Here is a 17,350-nt window from a genome sequence, read left to right on the forward strand (position 1 = left end):
TATATATATATATATTTATTTATATATATATTTATTTATATATTATATATATATTTTTTTTATGGAAACCAGGTAGGCCTGATGTGAGGTGGTCGTCGTTATTTAACACTCATAACCCAGATTAAATTATACACAAATAATTTAGTGTCATAGTATTGATATCTAAATAAATAACCAACAGCTTTATCATTATGGCCTTCAAACTACTTGATAAAACTATTAAGTCGTAAAAATGAGTTTTGAGTTGCATTGTTATTGTAATTCCGCCGTTCATCCAGCAGGAGGAGTGATGGATCCACTCTACAGTCCAACACTCCAACATGAAGATGCTCCACTGCAGATCTCTCATGCTAAAGTAAGGCTTTGCTTTGCTTGGAGGTGATTGTGACCTTTATTGTGTTTCTGTTGAGCAGGAATGCAAATCCCTCTGTCTGTGGGGGCGTCTCTTTGGCGCAGTGTTGTCATGGTGTGGAGAGAAGTAAATTTCCAGTAAATTGTTGCTGATCCTCTGCTTGCTGCATCAGCGCATTGCAGTTTCTTGATCTGCGTCCACTCTGTTTGGGCAACCTCTTTTAACGGATTTATATTTGTAATATCGAGGTGTTCAGTGAAAATATTTTTTACAGTGGCTAAAAATATGCTCTCAACTAGTTTCTACATTCTAGAAAAAAGTAGCCACCTTGTGCATCAAGACACAAGCAAATAAAAACGCATGAAAAATACTACATAGCAAAGCATTGGCAAACCTTTTTAGCTGCTGAAGGCGGGAATAGGCAACTCTAATCTTGTTGGCTGGTCTTGCTGATCTTTTTTTTTTTTTTTTCTGAAAGCATTTGAGTTTCCTTGGCTGTGTTTTGGATCATTGTCTTGCTGAAATGTCCATCTGCAATGAGGATGTTGGTCTGAAGCAGCTAATATTTATTTGAGGAAGTGCAGGGGGTTGCTGAAGAACTACTGAGAGATTTCAGCTGCTGTCTGGGCTTTCACTGCCTTTCTACACCTCCCTTTCTTCATGTGTTCAACACGTTTTTTTTTCTTTTCTTTTTTTTCTTTTTTTTTTTTGCATTTATGGATTTCTTTGGTTGTTACCAACATCTGGTAAAATATAATGTCAACAGCAGCTTTAGAAATGTTTCTGAGAAAAATGATGACTCGTTCAATACTTACTCATTCAATGTACATTGCCTAAAACTTAATTTGTAATTATTTTTTAAGGGTTTTTCATTGTTTAGTGTTTTTGGATCCCTCAGTTTCCAGTTTTAAATTTATTTTTATCCCAACTAAATACTGACCTAATTGATACTTGCATATCCTAAAAGTGGAAAGTGACAAAAACAAAAGTAAAATCTGCTTTTATCATTTTAGTTTCTTTTAACTTGGACACCGAAACTTAATAAAAATGAATAATGATGATAATAATAATTTTATAGTACTTGCTTAACTCAAGGTGAAGAATTCTAAAGCTGAAATAAACATTTACTAAAATGACAAATGCAACCAAATAGTTCATTTATTTTCTTTTTGGCTTGGCCCCTTTATTAATTAGGGATTGGAATGAACCGCCAACTTATCCAGCATGTGTTTTACTCAGCGGATGCCCTTCCAGCTGCAACCTAACTCTGGGAAACAACCATACACTTTTACATTCGCACCCACACATATAATACATTCCATTTGGTTTATTCAATTCCCCTATAATGCATGTGTTTGGACTGTGGGGGAAACCGGAGTACCTGGAGCAAACCCACTTCAACACGGGGAGAACATGCAAACTCCACACAAAAATGCCAATTGACCCAGCTGGGGCTCGAACCAGCGACCTTCTTGCTGTGAGGCGAAATCTTTACCCACTGAGCCATTGTCTCTCTAAATATATTACAATTTATTTAAAACCATAATGTAAACCATGAAAGATTCTCGGTAATATGCAAAAGGCCTGGTGCCAATAATTGCTGACATTTAATTAGGAAACATTAAACATGTGCCCGATCTCATGAGGAAACAGAACTATTTTCTTTATTGTTAGAAAAGTTGCTCTAATTTGTACAAACTCATTTGATTTTATTCATACGAAAACATGTTTGTTTGTTTGTTTGTTTGTTTGTTTGTTTGTTTGTTTTTCACACCCACTTCTAAACCTACCCATCACTGACAGATGAGCAATTCGTACTAAAATGTGCAAATGAGAACGTATAATTTCATCCACTAAATCAAAGTTTTGAATTGCCATGCGATTGAATAGATTTGTGTATTTCTAAATTGGTTGGGTTCAGGGCTGGGTTTTAGGGGCACTTTTGTACAACTTAATTGATCTAAATGCATTCAAATTAGCCACCTTTCTGAACACTTAAAATGTAAATTTTCTCGTGAAAGCAGGCTGACAGAAATGGTAAACTAACAATATATACAGGGACATCAGTGATCAAATGATTTGCCTTGATCTGAATAAAGCTGCGGTCACACTAGACTTTTAAACGAGAAAAAATTAAACAAGATGATTAGAACTTTAAAAAAGGGAGCGATTGGTCCATATTTTAACTTTCTGGCCAAAGAGGTCATGTTTTGATCTTTGATTGGTTTCACAGTCACATGATGCGATTTTTAGCAGGTCAGAATGTGATTGTGGTCACACGAGCTTGCGTTTCCGGTCTGACGCATTTGCCTGCATATGCATGGAAACAGGACTGCAGAGACTTTCCAAGGGGCACGTGCTGAAAGAATTGACAAGCGCGGGTTGCGGTTGGGGTGGCGATCACAAGCTCGCGGGGCACTTTCGTTTATTTTTGAGAGGCATGTTTTATCCAAGAGAAAAAAGGGCATGTCCAATGCTCAAGTTGAGCCCTATCTGTGCACGTGCCTGAATGGAAGTCTATGGAGAGAAAAGTGTAGTGTGACCGCAGCTTAAGACAATAATATGATTGTGTTTACATGATTTGGTTTTTGATTGTTCCTTTCATGATCCTGTTTACATGTTACAGCACATTTGATAATAAGTCAGTTAACATAATTCGGTTAACGTCATTGTGTCACTGCGCTATCCACATTTCCTCCGGAGTTTCATGCAAATTGGGGTGTTTCATTATTCATTTGTCGACTGTGAGTTTGTCACTTTAATTCAGGAACATTTCATGCATGCCCCCGTGACAAACCAAATATTAGATGCGAGGAACTGCTGGAAGTGTTTTAATTTAATCGTGTACGGTGGATGGGAAAACAAATCTTCGTATTTTGTGTTATTTTTTTGATTTTAATTAAATTTTTTTTTTAAATTGTCGGTGCTCCTTTACTGACTCAGTAAGTTGAGAGAATAGTGTCAAACAGTCGTGTGCGTGTATAGACTCTTCTTCTTCTTCTTTGGCCTTAGTCCCGCATGGTTGCAGGGTCGGCTCTTTGGAACAAAACAATTTTTCTTTTTAGACTTGTTCATATGATAACGACTGGCCTGTCGTCTGGGCCTGTCACTCTCATACACTCATACACTTCGGACAATTTAGCCTACCCAATTCTCCTGCAGCATGTCTTTGGGTGCTCCGGTTTCCCCCACAGTCCAGAGGAAACCCACACGAACGCAGGGAGAACATGCAAACTCCTCACAGAAATGCCAACTGAGCCAAGGTTCGAACCAGTGACCTTCTTGCTGTGAGGTGACAGCACTACCTACTGCGCCCTGTGTGCATGTATAGACTATTGTCACAAAGTCCTACACTGGTAGTAGTTTGATTTTTCGTTGTTTACATGGCTGAAGTGCACTTCAATAATGCGACTAAAATCGGCATACTCCACATGTCTTAATTAAATTTCTGTGTAGTTCAATTATGACTTTAGTTGTATTAAGGTTAATTAATAATAATAAAAAAATCGCTGTTTACATGGTCTACTCATAATCTGAGTATGTTCTTAATCTTATTAAAATCAGATTATTGGTGTCCATGTAAACGGACTCAAATATTCTTGGTTCTCCCAGTTAAAATGTCTGATTATTTTCAGTTTTGATTTCCCTATTTATTAAGTCACTGAGCGTACAGTATTCATATCAGGCAGCACACAGGTCTTCACGCATTGACGCGCTCCATTGTCAGCCTTGTTTTGCATGCAAACGCAGTCGCCCGCATGTCAATGAGTGTCCCTAATGTCTTTTAACGTCTGCAGCTCCTGAAAGTCAAACATCTGACACCAAAAACCGCTGCTGTTCAGCACATGAAGCCTGTCCTGTGTAATGAACGCCAATGGCTTGATGATCTTCTACACAGATACTGCCATGTATACGTGACACGAATCATTCACGTTGTCGAGTTTAGCAGAGAATTCAGTGTCCGCTTAAATTTAAAAAGTCAAGTAGATATTAGCTCGAAGCTAGCAAGTGGTTGGATAAATCTACATCGTGTTTTGGTGCTTTGTTATTCCCTTATTTGCATGGATGTAGCCTGTCACTCATCTATCACTCATCTAATCATTCGGTCCCGGAATGCACAGTGCTGACAGACGGCCATTGTTACGTGTCCTTGAAAAGTGCACGTGTACAAACAGCTGGAGCAGGAGAATCTGTAAAGGATGGGAGATCAGCCTGATAACGCATGGCTTTAAAAACAAACAAAAAAAACAAATGATGGCTGTGGTATCCAGACCTTTACAGTTACAAATACGGTAAAAGCAGTTAAAGGGCACCTATTATGCAAAAATCCCTTTTATAAGGGGTGTAAACAGTTGTGTTAACAGTCTGAGTATAACCAGCTTCCATTGCTAAAAATGTATTCAAGCGCACTTGAGATGATCACTTTAAAGGGTCACGAAACACCAAAGCACATTTTTTGAGCTGTTGACAGTGGTATATGTGTCCCACACTGCTAAATACACTATTAGGACACCTATATTTCACTAAAAAGTGTAAATTGGTTGTTTTTGCGTTATTTCAAGCAAATTCGTACTTCCGGTTTGAAACAAATTTTTGAAGCTGCGTCACGGTCATGACATAATATCGTGTATTCCAGCGTGCAGACTGGACGTCTGTGCCAGAGTGTGTCTTATTACGTCTTACAGTGTGATGCATTAATGCATGAGTAAGGCTTGGTTCAAACCAATCAGCGCGCTCTATTGTGCAACTTCATTAATATTCATTACTGTCACAGTGTTTAGACGACAGAGACGCCACGTTGTGTTGGCAAAACAAGCGTGAAGTGTTGCTTTTATAGTTTGCTGCAGTGAAGTTTTGTTTTCATTTTCTCTCTGTGAGAGCGCAGCTGGAGTCACGTGTGGATTAACAGTGTACGCGACGCTCGACAACAATAACTTACGTGTCTAAGGAGGATTATTGTTTACCTGAGAGCTGTTCTCATCTGCAAACGCTGAAATCCGGATTCGCTTGTAGTCTCCTCTTAATAAAGACGCGGCTCTAGTTGCTGTAGATTGTCCTGTCTCTACAGATTTGGTAAGTGAGCGACCAGTGCTCTTTGTTTATTCAGTTCGTATTTTATTCGTATCGAACAAACTATTGCACTGAGTGTAAACAAGTTAGCACTACAACCAAACTATAACCTCGTGTAGGATTTTGAGTGGAATAACACACACGGCTTTCTGACGCTACCTACCGAGTGCATCTAAGTTTCCGGGAAATGCTGAGTTTTTTTTTTTTCTCTTATTCATTCGCCGTGCGGTATCAAACATTGCATAAAAAATACGGGCTTAGAGCAGTTCCTCGAATCAAATATCTTGTTTGTTGCGAGGGACATGAATGAAAGAGCCAAACTGCAGTTAAAGTCCACCATTTAATAATTTGGCAAATAATTCGACTACAGATGTCCATGTAAACACAGTCCCTTTGTCCCCTGTGTGTGTATTTTGACTCTGAAACTCAGCGCGAAAACCCAAATAGACACTCCCACAACATGCCTCTTTTCTTCCTCCGACACTCCCCCCTAAACAGAGCTGGACACGCCCACTTTTCTGACTTTTTCCAAAGTAGAGGTGTGAAAACACCCTGCTGAAACGAGGGGGTTTCATGGCCCTTTAACATTCTTCCTTTGTACGTGTCATCAGAGGGGGAAAGCCCCGCCCATTAGTAATGATCTCTCCCTTATTAGCATAGGATGGCAGTCTTGTTTTTAAATCTGCCACTATGCTGACACACGGGTATTTGTAGCTCTGTCATCTTTCGAAAAGAGTACAATCTCATTTGAATTTAAAGAGAGGGGGTTGGGGTTGATGGTTCGTAAATCTAGAAGCATGGTCACGCTTGGTGGATTCACCTGATTTGTTGACATGGGTGGCTTGTGGGTTAAATTTGGCCGCTCAAGTGACTTGAATTTGGTCAATTTTTAAAATAAAAGATTTTTAAAGTAAAAGACTCTGATAATAAATAAAACGGAAATAAATAATGATTTCTTGTGCGGCCTGGTACCATTTAATCCACGTACTGGTCTGTGGTCCTGTGGTTGAGGACCGCTCATTTATGGTGTTATACTGAAGTGTTTTGAAGAACGAGTTTCTACACATCATACCTATTTGTCTGTTACACAGACAAAAACACAACCATAAGCATGTGTGGATTAGGAAAAAAAATTATATAATGATCCAAAGATCATCACAAACCACATTGCCCGCAAGCACAGAAACATACTAGGATATAGATGATGCTAAGAGCATAGACTAGAGTTGTCCAAACTCGGTCCTGGAAGGCCAGTGTCCTGCAAAGTTTAGCTCCAACATGAGATATATATATATAATTTATTTTTATTATTTTTTACAGTATTTTAGGTTGATAAAGTGTTGTGGAGGTTACTGTGGAACGGTTTCTGTGAAGGTCATGTGTGTTTTTGACTGAGATCAAGTTTGACATAACATGTGCAAAGGCTGAGGATCAAACTGATGTTTCTTTCCCTCCCTCAGGCTCTCTTGACACCGCAATGACAAGATGATTAATTCCTATTTTTAGTCGTGTCCAGAAACCCCAAATGGCTTTTCTCCATAAGTCAGGCTGTGACGTTTCATGCAGATCTTCAGTGATGTTCGTTTGGTATGGTTTGGTTATTAAGTGCTGTCTTCAAATGCTACTGTAGTTATAAATGTTTTATAATGTCTGGAGAATGGATTTAACTTTTTAAAATAACCAGCTCTGTTTATGCAGTTATTTTCTCATGCACTAAAGTAGCCAATACCAATCATTATTGCTGAATAACAAACACTGTTATTTTTTTTACTGCTTATTAATCCTAACAGTGAAAACGAGATATTGCTCATTCATTTTCCTTCGGCTCAGTCTATTTATTTATTCGCCAGAGGGGAATGAACCACTAACTCATCCAGCATATGTTTTTCACTGCGGATGCCCATGCAGCCACAACCCACTCCTGGGAAACACCCATACACACTCATTCACACACACACACAGTTTCGTTTCTTCAATTAACCTATAGTGCATGTGTTTAGATTGTGTGGGAAACCCACACCAACACGGAGAGAACATGCAAACTCCACACAGAAATGCCAACTGACCCAGCTGGGACTTGAACCAGCGAACTTGCTGTTAGGCGATGCGACCGTGCTAACCTCTGAGCCACTGTCACCTTAACAGGGTTATCCGTGTTGTAATTCTAGCATGCATGTTTGTTTGAGTATATCAAGCCTACTTTGGAAATGCAACATGCACAACATTTTTACAACCTATAATGAGATACTTTATAAATCTGTTGTCAACAAAAGAGGTTTGTTAATGGTTTTCTGGCAAAAAAAAAAAATCTTTGGTTAAAAAAAACAAGCATAAATAGTAGTTTTATCATTTTATTGGTGTACTACTGTATATATAATAATAATAATAATAATAATAATAATAATAATTGCAATAAAGATTATTATATAAAGTTACAAATTTAGAAATATTTCTGTAACTTGTTTGTTTCTTATATATTTGTATTATACGCTGAAAAATAATGAAAATGCATATTCATCATTTGTTGAATAGTTCATTATGTAAATTTGACGCCCAGTGGTTGAACTAGGTATTGCATGCCTGATTCAAAACAGGCAAGTGCAGGTTACCAGATTGCCAACACCAACATATAAATAATTCAGCATGTACATTTAATAATGTTAAAGAGGTTTAATGTGTATTTATTAGATTATTAACCTTACCATTTCGTTGGAGTGCAGTGAGTGCACTATTCTGTGCTTGTGAATGGCTGCATTTAAACGATTTTTTTGTTTCGTCTAGTGCAATCAGTCAAATTGCCTATCACTGCAAGTCTCGTCATGTTATTAGGACACCGGGTTACAATGTAACCTTCTCACCTAATGTTTACGCTTGTAATTATTTATATTGTTAATTAATAACCTCATGTGGAACTCTGAATCTGCATCTCATTTTGCTACTGTCCACCGGAGGTCGCATTTCAGTCACTGACTCATGCTTTGAGAGCTGTCCTGACTGAATGAATTTTTCCAACAAGGCAACCCGTGGTGTTGAAATATAAATGGATTCACTGGCGTTGGGCGGGTTGAATGACCAAAACAAAGGCAGCCATTCTGGCACGTAATGCAAATTTTCAAAGCAGAATGTCTGACTTTAGCATTGTTTTTCAGATAAACAAGAATATTCAGCATGTTACATAAATATCTGCAAACATTATGGCATTTTTATGCTTAAACTTACACACACAGAACCTTTTATACAGTTATAATGCAATTAGACGCGTTGCACTAATTTGTTTGCTAGTTGTTTTATAAACGCACAAGTTTCATTGCTGGAAAAAAATATATACAAAAATTTAATTCGCTGCCATTTGCAGTTTGGCAAAATGTTAGTTTTTGGAGGAACAATTAAGTTACAAACTGTAAATATTATTGGATTGTTTTATGAGAATACAATTAAGTCTTTTTCATGTGTAATTTAATGTGTTCGATGCCATTCCCATGTAATTTTTATGGGATTTATCAGCAAATTTTAAATGAAAACTTGCTACGTGTTGTAATTTCTGTAGACCTGTTTTACTGTAATTCTCAATAGCTGTATCATTATGTATCTGTGAACTGGTAATTAGTATCTGGTTGCTTGTGCTCTGTACCTGCCACTCATTAAATAGATGATTAACTTTAACAAATTAGCCAAACATTGCTTACCTCCCTGTCATAGCGGATAGACTGATTGATGGAGTTTCTAATGAATTACAGAAATCTGTGAACGAAATGGCAGCTTGATTCCTCTCCCCTTATAAAACAATGACAAAAAGCTGCAGTGACACGTGATTGGCTACTCTTTTTTTTTTCTTTAAGAGGAGGAGCCACTCAACATGTCCCACTCACCTTTTCCAGTGGAAATTAAGTCAACACATCAAATTAAACATGCATTTCAGGATATTTCAGTGCGACTTTAAATTGACAGCCCTAGCTGAAATAAAAGATTTTATTGAAAACATAACTAATTAATCACACGTTTTTTTTGTAATCATGGTCAATCACGAAAAGCCATATTTATTACAGATTTTTTTAAAAACACAGGCGTGTAAGTGCCATTTGAATTACAAAACAATTAATGCCAATAACAAACAAAATGATTTCCTTGTTGGATTCTAAGTGGACTACAAAAAAAAAATCTAAAATACAGGCATTGCAAATGAAAAATGGAAAATTATGATAATAAAGTATTGAATACAAACAATTGCTCTCCATTGTAAAGTTGTATTGCTGTGAGTTGAGAACATTCATTATAAAGCAGAAACAATTTTGCTTACTCCTCCTTTACATTTTGGCCAGTTGCTGGGACGGTCCAGTTTATTGACATTATCGGGGGACAATGTGGCCAAGGGGTACATCAAAGGCACGTACCAAAGACTATAAACTTCTTACAGGGACTTTGGTCACACGCCATCTTTAAACATTTAATTCTAAACAGCTTTGAGGGATACGGACACTCCAAAGACTATTAAATACATATAGAATGCATTGAAGAGACTTTGGTCACTGTCAACGATGTCAGGCGTTTGCTCTTGTTGCTAACACACACAAATACAGTACAGCGCTCCCGATCAGCGACTCCCTTCAGATTCATCAACATGCAGGATTGCGTTCATCAAATTTGCTTAAACTGAGCGTTCTAAAGTATGGCTGTGTTTTACAAGCAAGGATTCTGACACGGCAACCTGAAGTTTACAAAAGTTGCATGTATGAGGAGGAAACGCGTCAAACTGATGAAATGAGGGCTCATAAGCAGCTTAAAGGCAGAGGAATGGGACATCATCTGACACGGAGTACATCTACATGGACATCAATACTCCGCTTTTATGATTAAGATGATACTAATTAAGAGTCTACCATGTGAGCAGCAATTGGTGTTTTTTTTATTTATGTTTTGTCATGGGGCATGAACAATATTACTTATTTAAAATGTGTTGAAACAATACAACTCTTGAGAAGTTTTGGGGACAACGTAATTGTTATGTTCAATCCACTTAAATTTGTAAAAATGATTAAAGGGCACCTATGGTGTAAACTACTTTTCAGGCTGTTTGGACAGACGTGTGTATCCGCTTGTTAAGTGATGATGTGTTGGTGAAGTATTTAACACTGTTTCTGGGTCCAAGCCGCCACTCATTTGAGTTGAGAAATTATTTGTTTATGATCACTTTTAATTCATATCACACATTAAAGTTAATTTTATATAAAGTCATAGTGTACACAACAATCTCTGGGCTTGCTGCATTACAAATACCAAAATTTTAACAATTTATAAAAAATCAATGATTTTCTGGCCATCGGATATTAGGCATGGACGTATATATTGCGATAGTGATTTTCGAAAGTAATAAATCACTTTGTTAACGTTTATAATTACCACTTCATGAGTCTCTCCATACATTTGAATAGAGCGCTTGGACCCGGAAGCTGCTTTGCGTCACACTTATCAAGCGGATGGTCTATAGACCGTCATATTGGGGTGATATAAACACACCCAGTCCTTTTTAATTTTATTTTAATTTAACAACATAAAAACGGTGGACCAATTGGAGCGGTTTTCAGAGCGACCCGCCCACCAATATTGATCGACGTATCCGCAGTTTGTTGTTTGACATCCGCCACTTTCAGTGAGTCGAAGCGGTACACCCTTGCTCTATTTTTAGATGTAAGGCTCATTGGGCTCAACACAAGATCCACATTATCACTCTAATCGAAATTATTGGTTGTACCTTTTGGTAGGTTTGCAAACGTGTACTTTTCATGGCGTCTACCTTAAACTTCAGCCGTTTGCATTTCTCACGTTGACAGAAGCTCCCTGTGATCTTAACTAGGTGCAGCTGGAAAGTGTAAACGCATTGCCTCGTGCACGTCACTCCATAGGAAATAAAATAAGGAACTTACCTGCAGTTCGCACACCAGAAGCGCCACTCTGCGTGGCGCGATACTCCGCGTCACCACACGCAGCACCATGCATTTTAGAATTCTACACATGGGTTTCTATCAGGGTACTCACAACTGTGCTTCAAGTCGGCGGCTGTCCGCGGCGCCCAGGCACAATTCGGAACACTTCATGCTTCTGCCGCGCCACAGAGCGCCATCTGAATAGTTTGCATTTAAATAACATGTGAATGTGCGTGTCTAAGTGTGTCGCGGATTTTGTGCCTCAGTCCAAGTTAATTCAGTGTGTGGTTATTAGTCTCTGTGTACAAGCTCGGCACTTTAAACTAGCACACAGTTGGCTGTAAAACTATGCAAAGACACAAATGATTGTGCACTCTCTGCTTGGTCTGTGTCCGAGTCGTACATGTACGGCTGAATGCTGATCCTCTCACTCATGTTGCTTCTCTCTGTCTGCCTGTCTGTTCCAAACACAGAGCGGGGGGGCTCTTGGCTCCGCCCCCTTGTTACGTTGGGCGGGAAGTCAAAATTAATTTTCATGTGAAGCAACACACCCCTAAAACAGCGAGCTGTGTGCACGCCCCCAAAATGACATTCTTTAACACATTATAATAAAGAAATCTGAGCTGTGTTTTGAACTGAACCTAAACTGGCACACTCAGAAGAACCATAATATTAAATAATAAAAAAGGAGTAAACTATGTGCCCTTTAAGTTAACTGTGTTGGGACAGCATGAAGGAATTGTGTGAAGCCCAGCATTTTTATTTACAGTGTAGTTTGATTTGTTTCCTGCAGTTTATTATTCCTAGTCATTTCTCGCCATAGGCAACTGAATCAGAACAATTGCAAAAACAAACACACTTCCACATTGCAGAATAAGGTCAATACCCAGTGGTGTGTGTGTGTGTGTGTGGTCACGTCCAGTTTGTGTCCAGTTTCATCCGTCTCGCACAGATAAACGCAGCGTCTCAAGGTCAGCTGAAGATCTCTCAGCGCTGGGCTTTTCCTCCACTGTCAGTTATTGCAGCCGTGATATTAATGCTCAGGTCGTGTGTGCATATGATTAGTGAGTTTTTGCTTTGATAAATGGCTGTGGGGTCGCTATCAGCCAGCCTGACAATATTAATGACCGCACCGACGCTAAGCAGAGGGAAGCCAATGAACAGAAATATTGCTGTTATCTGTTCGGCCATAATCATAAAGACAATAGAGAGATGTTTAACGGTGGAGCGCAAAGGCATTTATCATCTGGAAGAGGCAAGTCTGGGTGGTGAGACCCATGGACGGCCGTGTGTGTGCGGGTTTAGGAGGATTTGCAGGAAATTTGCAATGGTATGGATATGGATGGAAATACAATGACACGGATATGACCTGGGTATTACAATGTTATTGAGGTTTATGAGGACATGTCTTTTGGCTGTGTGTGTGTGTGCTGGTTTATGTGGTTTGAGGATTTGCTTAAAAAATCTTTAGAAGTGTGTGTGTGTGTGTGTGTGTGTGTGTGTGTGTGTGTGTGTGTGTGTGTGTGTGTGTGTGTGTGTGTGTGTGTGTGTGTGTGTGTGTGTGTGTGTGTGTGTGTGTGTGTGTGTGTGTGTGTGTGTGTGTGTACTGGTTTGAGGATTTTCTGTAAATTTGTACAATGACATGGGTATGACTTGGGTTTTTCAATGTTATCATGGTTTATGAGGACATGTCGTGTGTGTACAGGTTTATGCGGTTTTAGGATTTGCTGGAAACCTATACAATGACATTGGTATAACCTAGGTATTACTTTCTGGTGGTTTATGCGGACGTGTGTGTGTGTGTGTGTGTGTGTGTGTGTACGGGTTAAGGAGGAATTGCAAGAAATTTCAATGGTATGAATATGGGTGGAAATACAATGAGACGGATATGACCTGGGTATTACAATGTTATGGAGGTTTATGAGGACATGTCTTTTAGCGGTGTGTGTGTGTGTTTGCTGGTTTATGTGGTTCGAGGATTTGCTTCAAAAAAATTTTTTAGGAGGACGCGTGTGTGTGTGTGTGTGTGTGTGTGTGGTTACTGGTTTGAAGATTTTCTGTAAATTTGTACAATGACGTGGGTATGCCCTAGGTATTACAATGTTATTGTGGTTTATGAGGACATGTCGTGTGTGTGTGTGTGTGTGTGTGTGTGTGTGTGTGTGTGTGTGTGTGTGTACTGGTTAATGCGGTTTGAGAATTTGCAGGAAACCTGTACAATGATATTGGTATGACCTAGGTATTTCGTTATGGTGGTTTATGAGGACATGTCGTGTGTGTGTGTAAAGGTTTATGTGGTTTAGTAGGATTTGCAGGAAATTTGTTCAATGGCATGTTTATGACCTGGGTATTACAATGTTATGGAGGATTATGAGGACATGTCTTTTGGCTGTGTGTGTGCTGGTTTTTGTGGTTTATGAGAATTTTTTTAGGAGGACATGTCTTGTAGAGCCATGTGTGTGTGTGTGTACTGGTTTATGAGGATTTTCCGTAAATTTGTACAATGACATGGGTATGACTTGGGTACTACAATGTTATGGTGGTTTATGAAGACGTCTGTCTGTACTGGTTTATGCGATTTGAAGATTTTCTGTAAATATACAATGACATTGGTATGACCTAGGTATTACGTTTTGGTGGTTTATGAGGACATGTCTTGTGGCCGTGTGCATGTACTGGTTTATTTCTTTAATGAGGATTTGCTGGAAACTTGTATAATGACATGAATATGACCTGGGTATAACAATGTTATGGTGGTTTATAAGGACGTGTGTGTGTGTGTGTGTGTGTGTGTGTGTGTGTACTGGTTTGAGGATTTGCTGGAAATCTGTACGATGACATGGATATGACCTAGGTATTACAATGTTATGGTGGTTTATGAGGGTGTGTGTGTGTGTGTGTGTGTGTGTGTGTGTGTGTGTGTGTGTGTGTGTGTGTGTGTGTGTGTGTGTGTGTGTGTGTGTGTGTGTGTGTGTGTGTTTTTAAGTCATAGTGGATCTATGATCACTTTTCGAAGTTTTGTATGAATAATTCACTTTTAATAACCTGGTGGTATCACTTACAAATCATTTTGTGTGCATTGTTTATATGGCCATGCATTGTTATTAATGTAACCCAGGCTCATTCTGAAAACATACCTTTTATATACATTTCTGAAGTGTGCGAAACGCGTTCCAGGGGGTAAGAATTAATTTTTTTTTTTTTTAATTTCTTCGCAAATTCATGAGAGGCTGCTGTGTATTTTTATATATATATATATATATATATATATATATATATATATATATATATATATATATATATATATATATATATATATATATATTACTTTTTTTTTTTTTTTTTTTTTTTTTTGAGATCTCAGATTTCTCTGCTGTTCTCGTATAAACCCACCAGAGGCCGCTGTTGAAGCCCTCGCCTGGTTTTTACCATATTTTCACCCAGTTGTTTACTTGTTTATTGTATTTTTTTGATTCTGTTTTTGTCTAACTGCTTTCTGAAACCGTTTTACACCAGACTCGAACCCTGTTGTTGTGGTCAACTCCTGTGTCAAGTTTGCTGATGTACATGGAGCGCTTACTGGACAAACTGGTTACAGCGGGAAAGCCATTCATATGAAGGTAAGTGGTCAGCTGATAAGTGCGAAAAGGAATGGCGCCATACCACCCCGTAGCATTAATTTAAAAAATTAAATGCAGCCGTACGTACTTCTGGCTACATAATTTTCTGTCTCCTGAAATGTGTAGGGCTACGTTTTCATAAAGCCTATGTTGCATTAATATTACCTTTATGTATCATAAACTCCCAAAAGCCCCTGAAAGATGGATCCCAGTGCCAGTAACCCCGTCCTGCAACTCAGCAGTCTGTCTGTGTGGGTAAATGTTGATGGCAGAATAAGGGTTCAGCGGTGACCCAATTTTTCAGTGGACAAACCTGCAGAGAGAAATACACGTCCACTTCTCTGTTTCTATGACAACCCTCCTCGGGCCTGCGGAAGTGGGCGCTGAGGGGTGTAAACTGCTCAATCTTGACCAGCGGCCCATGGAGAGACTGTCAATACTGTTCTGCCCCATCACCACCCAGAAAAAGAGAGGTGGGAGACTGTGACGGTGGAAAGATAAATGATTGAGATGATCCTCATAATGCTCTGTCAGAAGGTCAAACATGTTGTCTTCAAATGATCAGGCACAGCTGTGGGCTTGGGTAATGGTAGCATTGAATCAGAATTCACCTGGCTTTCCTCCATCATATATACGGTTGAAGTCAGAATTATTCGCCCTCCTGTGAATTTTTTTATTTATTTTATTTCCCAAATGATGTTTAACAGAGCAAGGAATTTTTCACAGTATTTCCTATTATATTTTTTCTTCTGGAAAAAGTCTTATTTTTTATTTCGGCTAGAATAACATTTTAAGGTCAATATTATTAGCCCCCTTTAGAAATAATTGTTTTCGACTTCCTAAAGAACAAACTACTGATATTCAATGACTAGCCTAATTAACCTAGTTAAGCCTTTACATGTCAGTTTGAGCTGAATACTAGTATCTTTAAAATCTCGTTAAATATCATTTACTGTCATCACGGCAAAGTTAAAATAAATCAGTGATTAGAAATGAGTCATCAAAACTGTTATGTTTAGAAATGTCCTGGAAAAAATCTCTCCATTAAACCAAACTTGGAGAAAATGGATAATTTATATTGAACAAGAGTTAATAATTTTGAATTATTAGCCCCCGTATATTTTTTTTTCCCCAATTCATGTGTCAGATAAAGCAACATAGGCTCATTCTGAAAATGTAGCCCTGTATACATTTCTGGAGATTGCGAATTATGTAGCCAGAAGTATGTTTGGCTGCATTCCATGTTTAAAATGAATGCTACGGGCGGTATGACGCCGTTCCTCTCTGCATTTCCCAGCTGACCGCTTACCTCCTTATGGACTGCCCTCTTAGTGTTACCAGTTTGTGCAGTATCTCACCCCCATGTTGCGGACTTGAGACGTGGAGCGCAGTTGACCATGACGACGGGGTCGAGTCCAGCGAAGAACGGTTCCAGGAAGCAGGTAAGACAAAAACAGACACCAAAAATAAAAATCAACAAGCAAATAACAGGGTGAGAATGTGGTAAAATCTGAAAACGTGGTAAAAATCAGGTGTGAGGGCTTTTCTTTTTCTGGATTACTTTTTAAAACTGTCAGTTGGGTTTAGTGAAGTGGGTTGACGGGTCAATCGGAGCTTTTTAAAACACTGTTGGTTGGGTTTCGGGAAGGAGGAGGGTGGGTGGGTTGGTTGGTCGGTCAATCAGTCTGTCGACAGCGGCCTCTGGTGAATTTACGTGAGAACAGCAGGCGCGAATGGCACTTGTGAAGGAAATTTGAGATCTGAAATAGCATACACAGCGGCCTCTGATGGATTTCCAAAAACAAAACTGCAAAAAAAACATGGATCCTGGGACGTATTTGGCGCTCTCCGGAAATGTATAAAGTGATTTTCAGAATGAGCCTGGGTTGTGATTTTTAAAGTGTCAGACAGATGAAAGAGTGTTTTCTACAGGTGGTTTGTCAAGCCCACTCACATGTGCGAGGCACACTCAATTGAGGCTCTCTTAATTTTGTTTTAATGCACAAATGTGTCTGAAAGGAATGTGCATGTCCATGATTTACCATGTACAATTTTGTTCAACCCAGGCTCGTTTTGAAAACGTACCCCTGTATACGTTTCTGGAGATTGCCAAATACATCCCAGGAGGTACGTTTATATGCAGTTTTTGTTTTCGCGAATCCACCAGAGGCTGCTGTGTACACTTTTTGAAATCTCAAATTTCTGTCACGAGTGCCATTTGTGCCTGCTCTTTCCGTGTAAATCCCCCAGAGGCCGCTGTCGACTGACTGTCTGACTGACTGATTTCCCCCCACACACCCACTTCCCTAAAGCCAATCGACAGTTTTAAAAAGCTATCCAGAAAGTCCTCGCCTGATTTTTACCATGTTTTCTGATTTTACCACATT

At 39.0% G+C, this 17,350-nt stretch overlaps 1 protein-coding gene across 4 annotated transcripts in view; it reads left to right on the top strand.

Annotated features, from left to right (window-relative positions):
* sp5b (Sp5 transcription factor b) overlaps window positions 1–17,350 on the top strand; it is an 86,255-nt gene that overhangs the window by 1,335 nt on the left and 67,570 nt on the right. For all 4 annotated transcript variants that reach the window (XM_073953587.1, XM_068221875.2, XM_073953586.1 and 1 more), the window contains exon 2: window positions 279–355. Coding sequence is in view for 2 of the 4 variants with exons in the window: in XM_073953586.1 (XP_073809687.1) it covers window positions 290–355 (66 nt within the window). In the remaining 2 variants the exon portion in view is untranslated. The remainder of the gene's footprint in view (window positions 1–278; window positions 356–17,350) is intronic.

The sequence above is a fragment of the Danio rerio genome, chromosome 6 (genome assembly GCF_049306965.1).
Source record: "Danio rerio strain Tuebingen ecotype United States chromosome 6, GRCz12tu, whole genome shotgun sequence".
In the NCBI taxonomy this organism is placed as follows: Eukaryota; Metazoa; Chordata; class Actinopteri; order Cypriniformes; family Danionidae; genus Danio; species Danio rerio.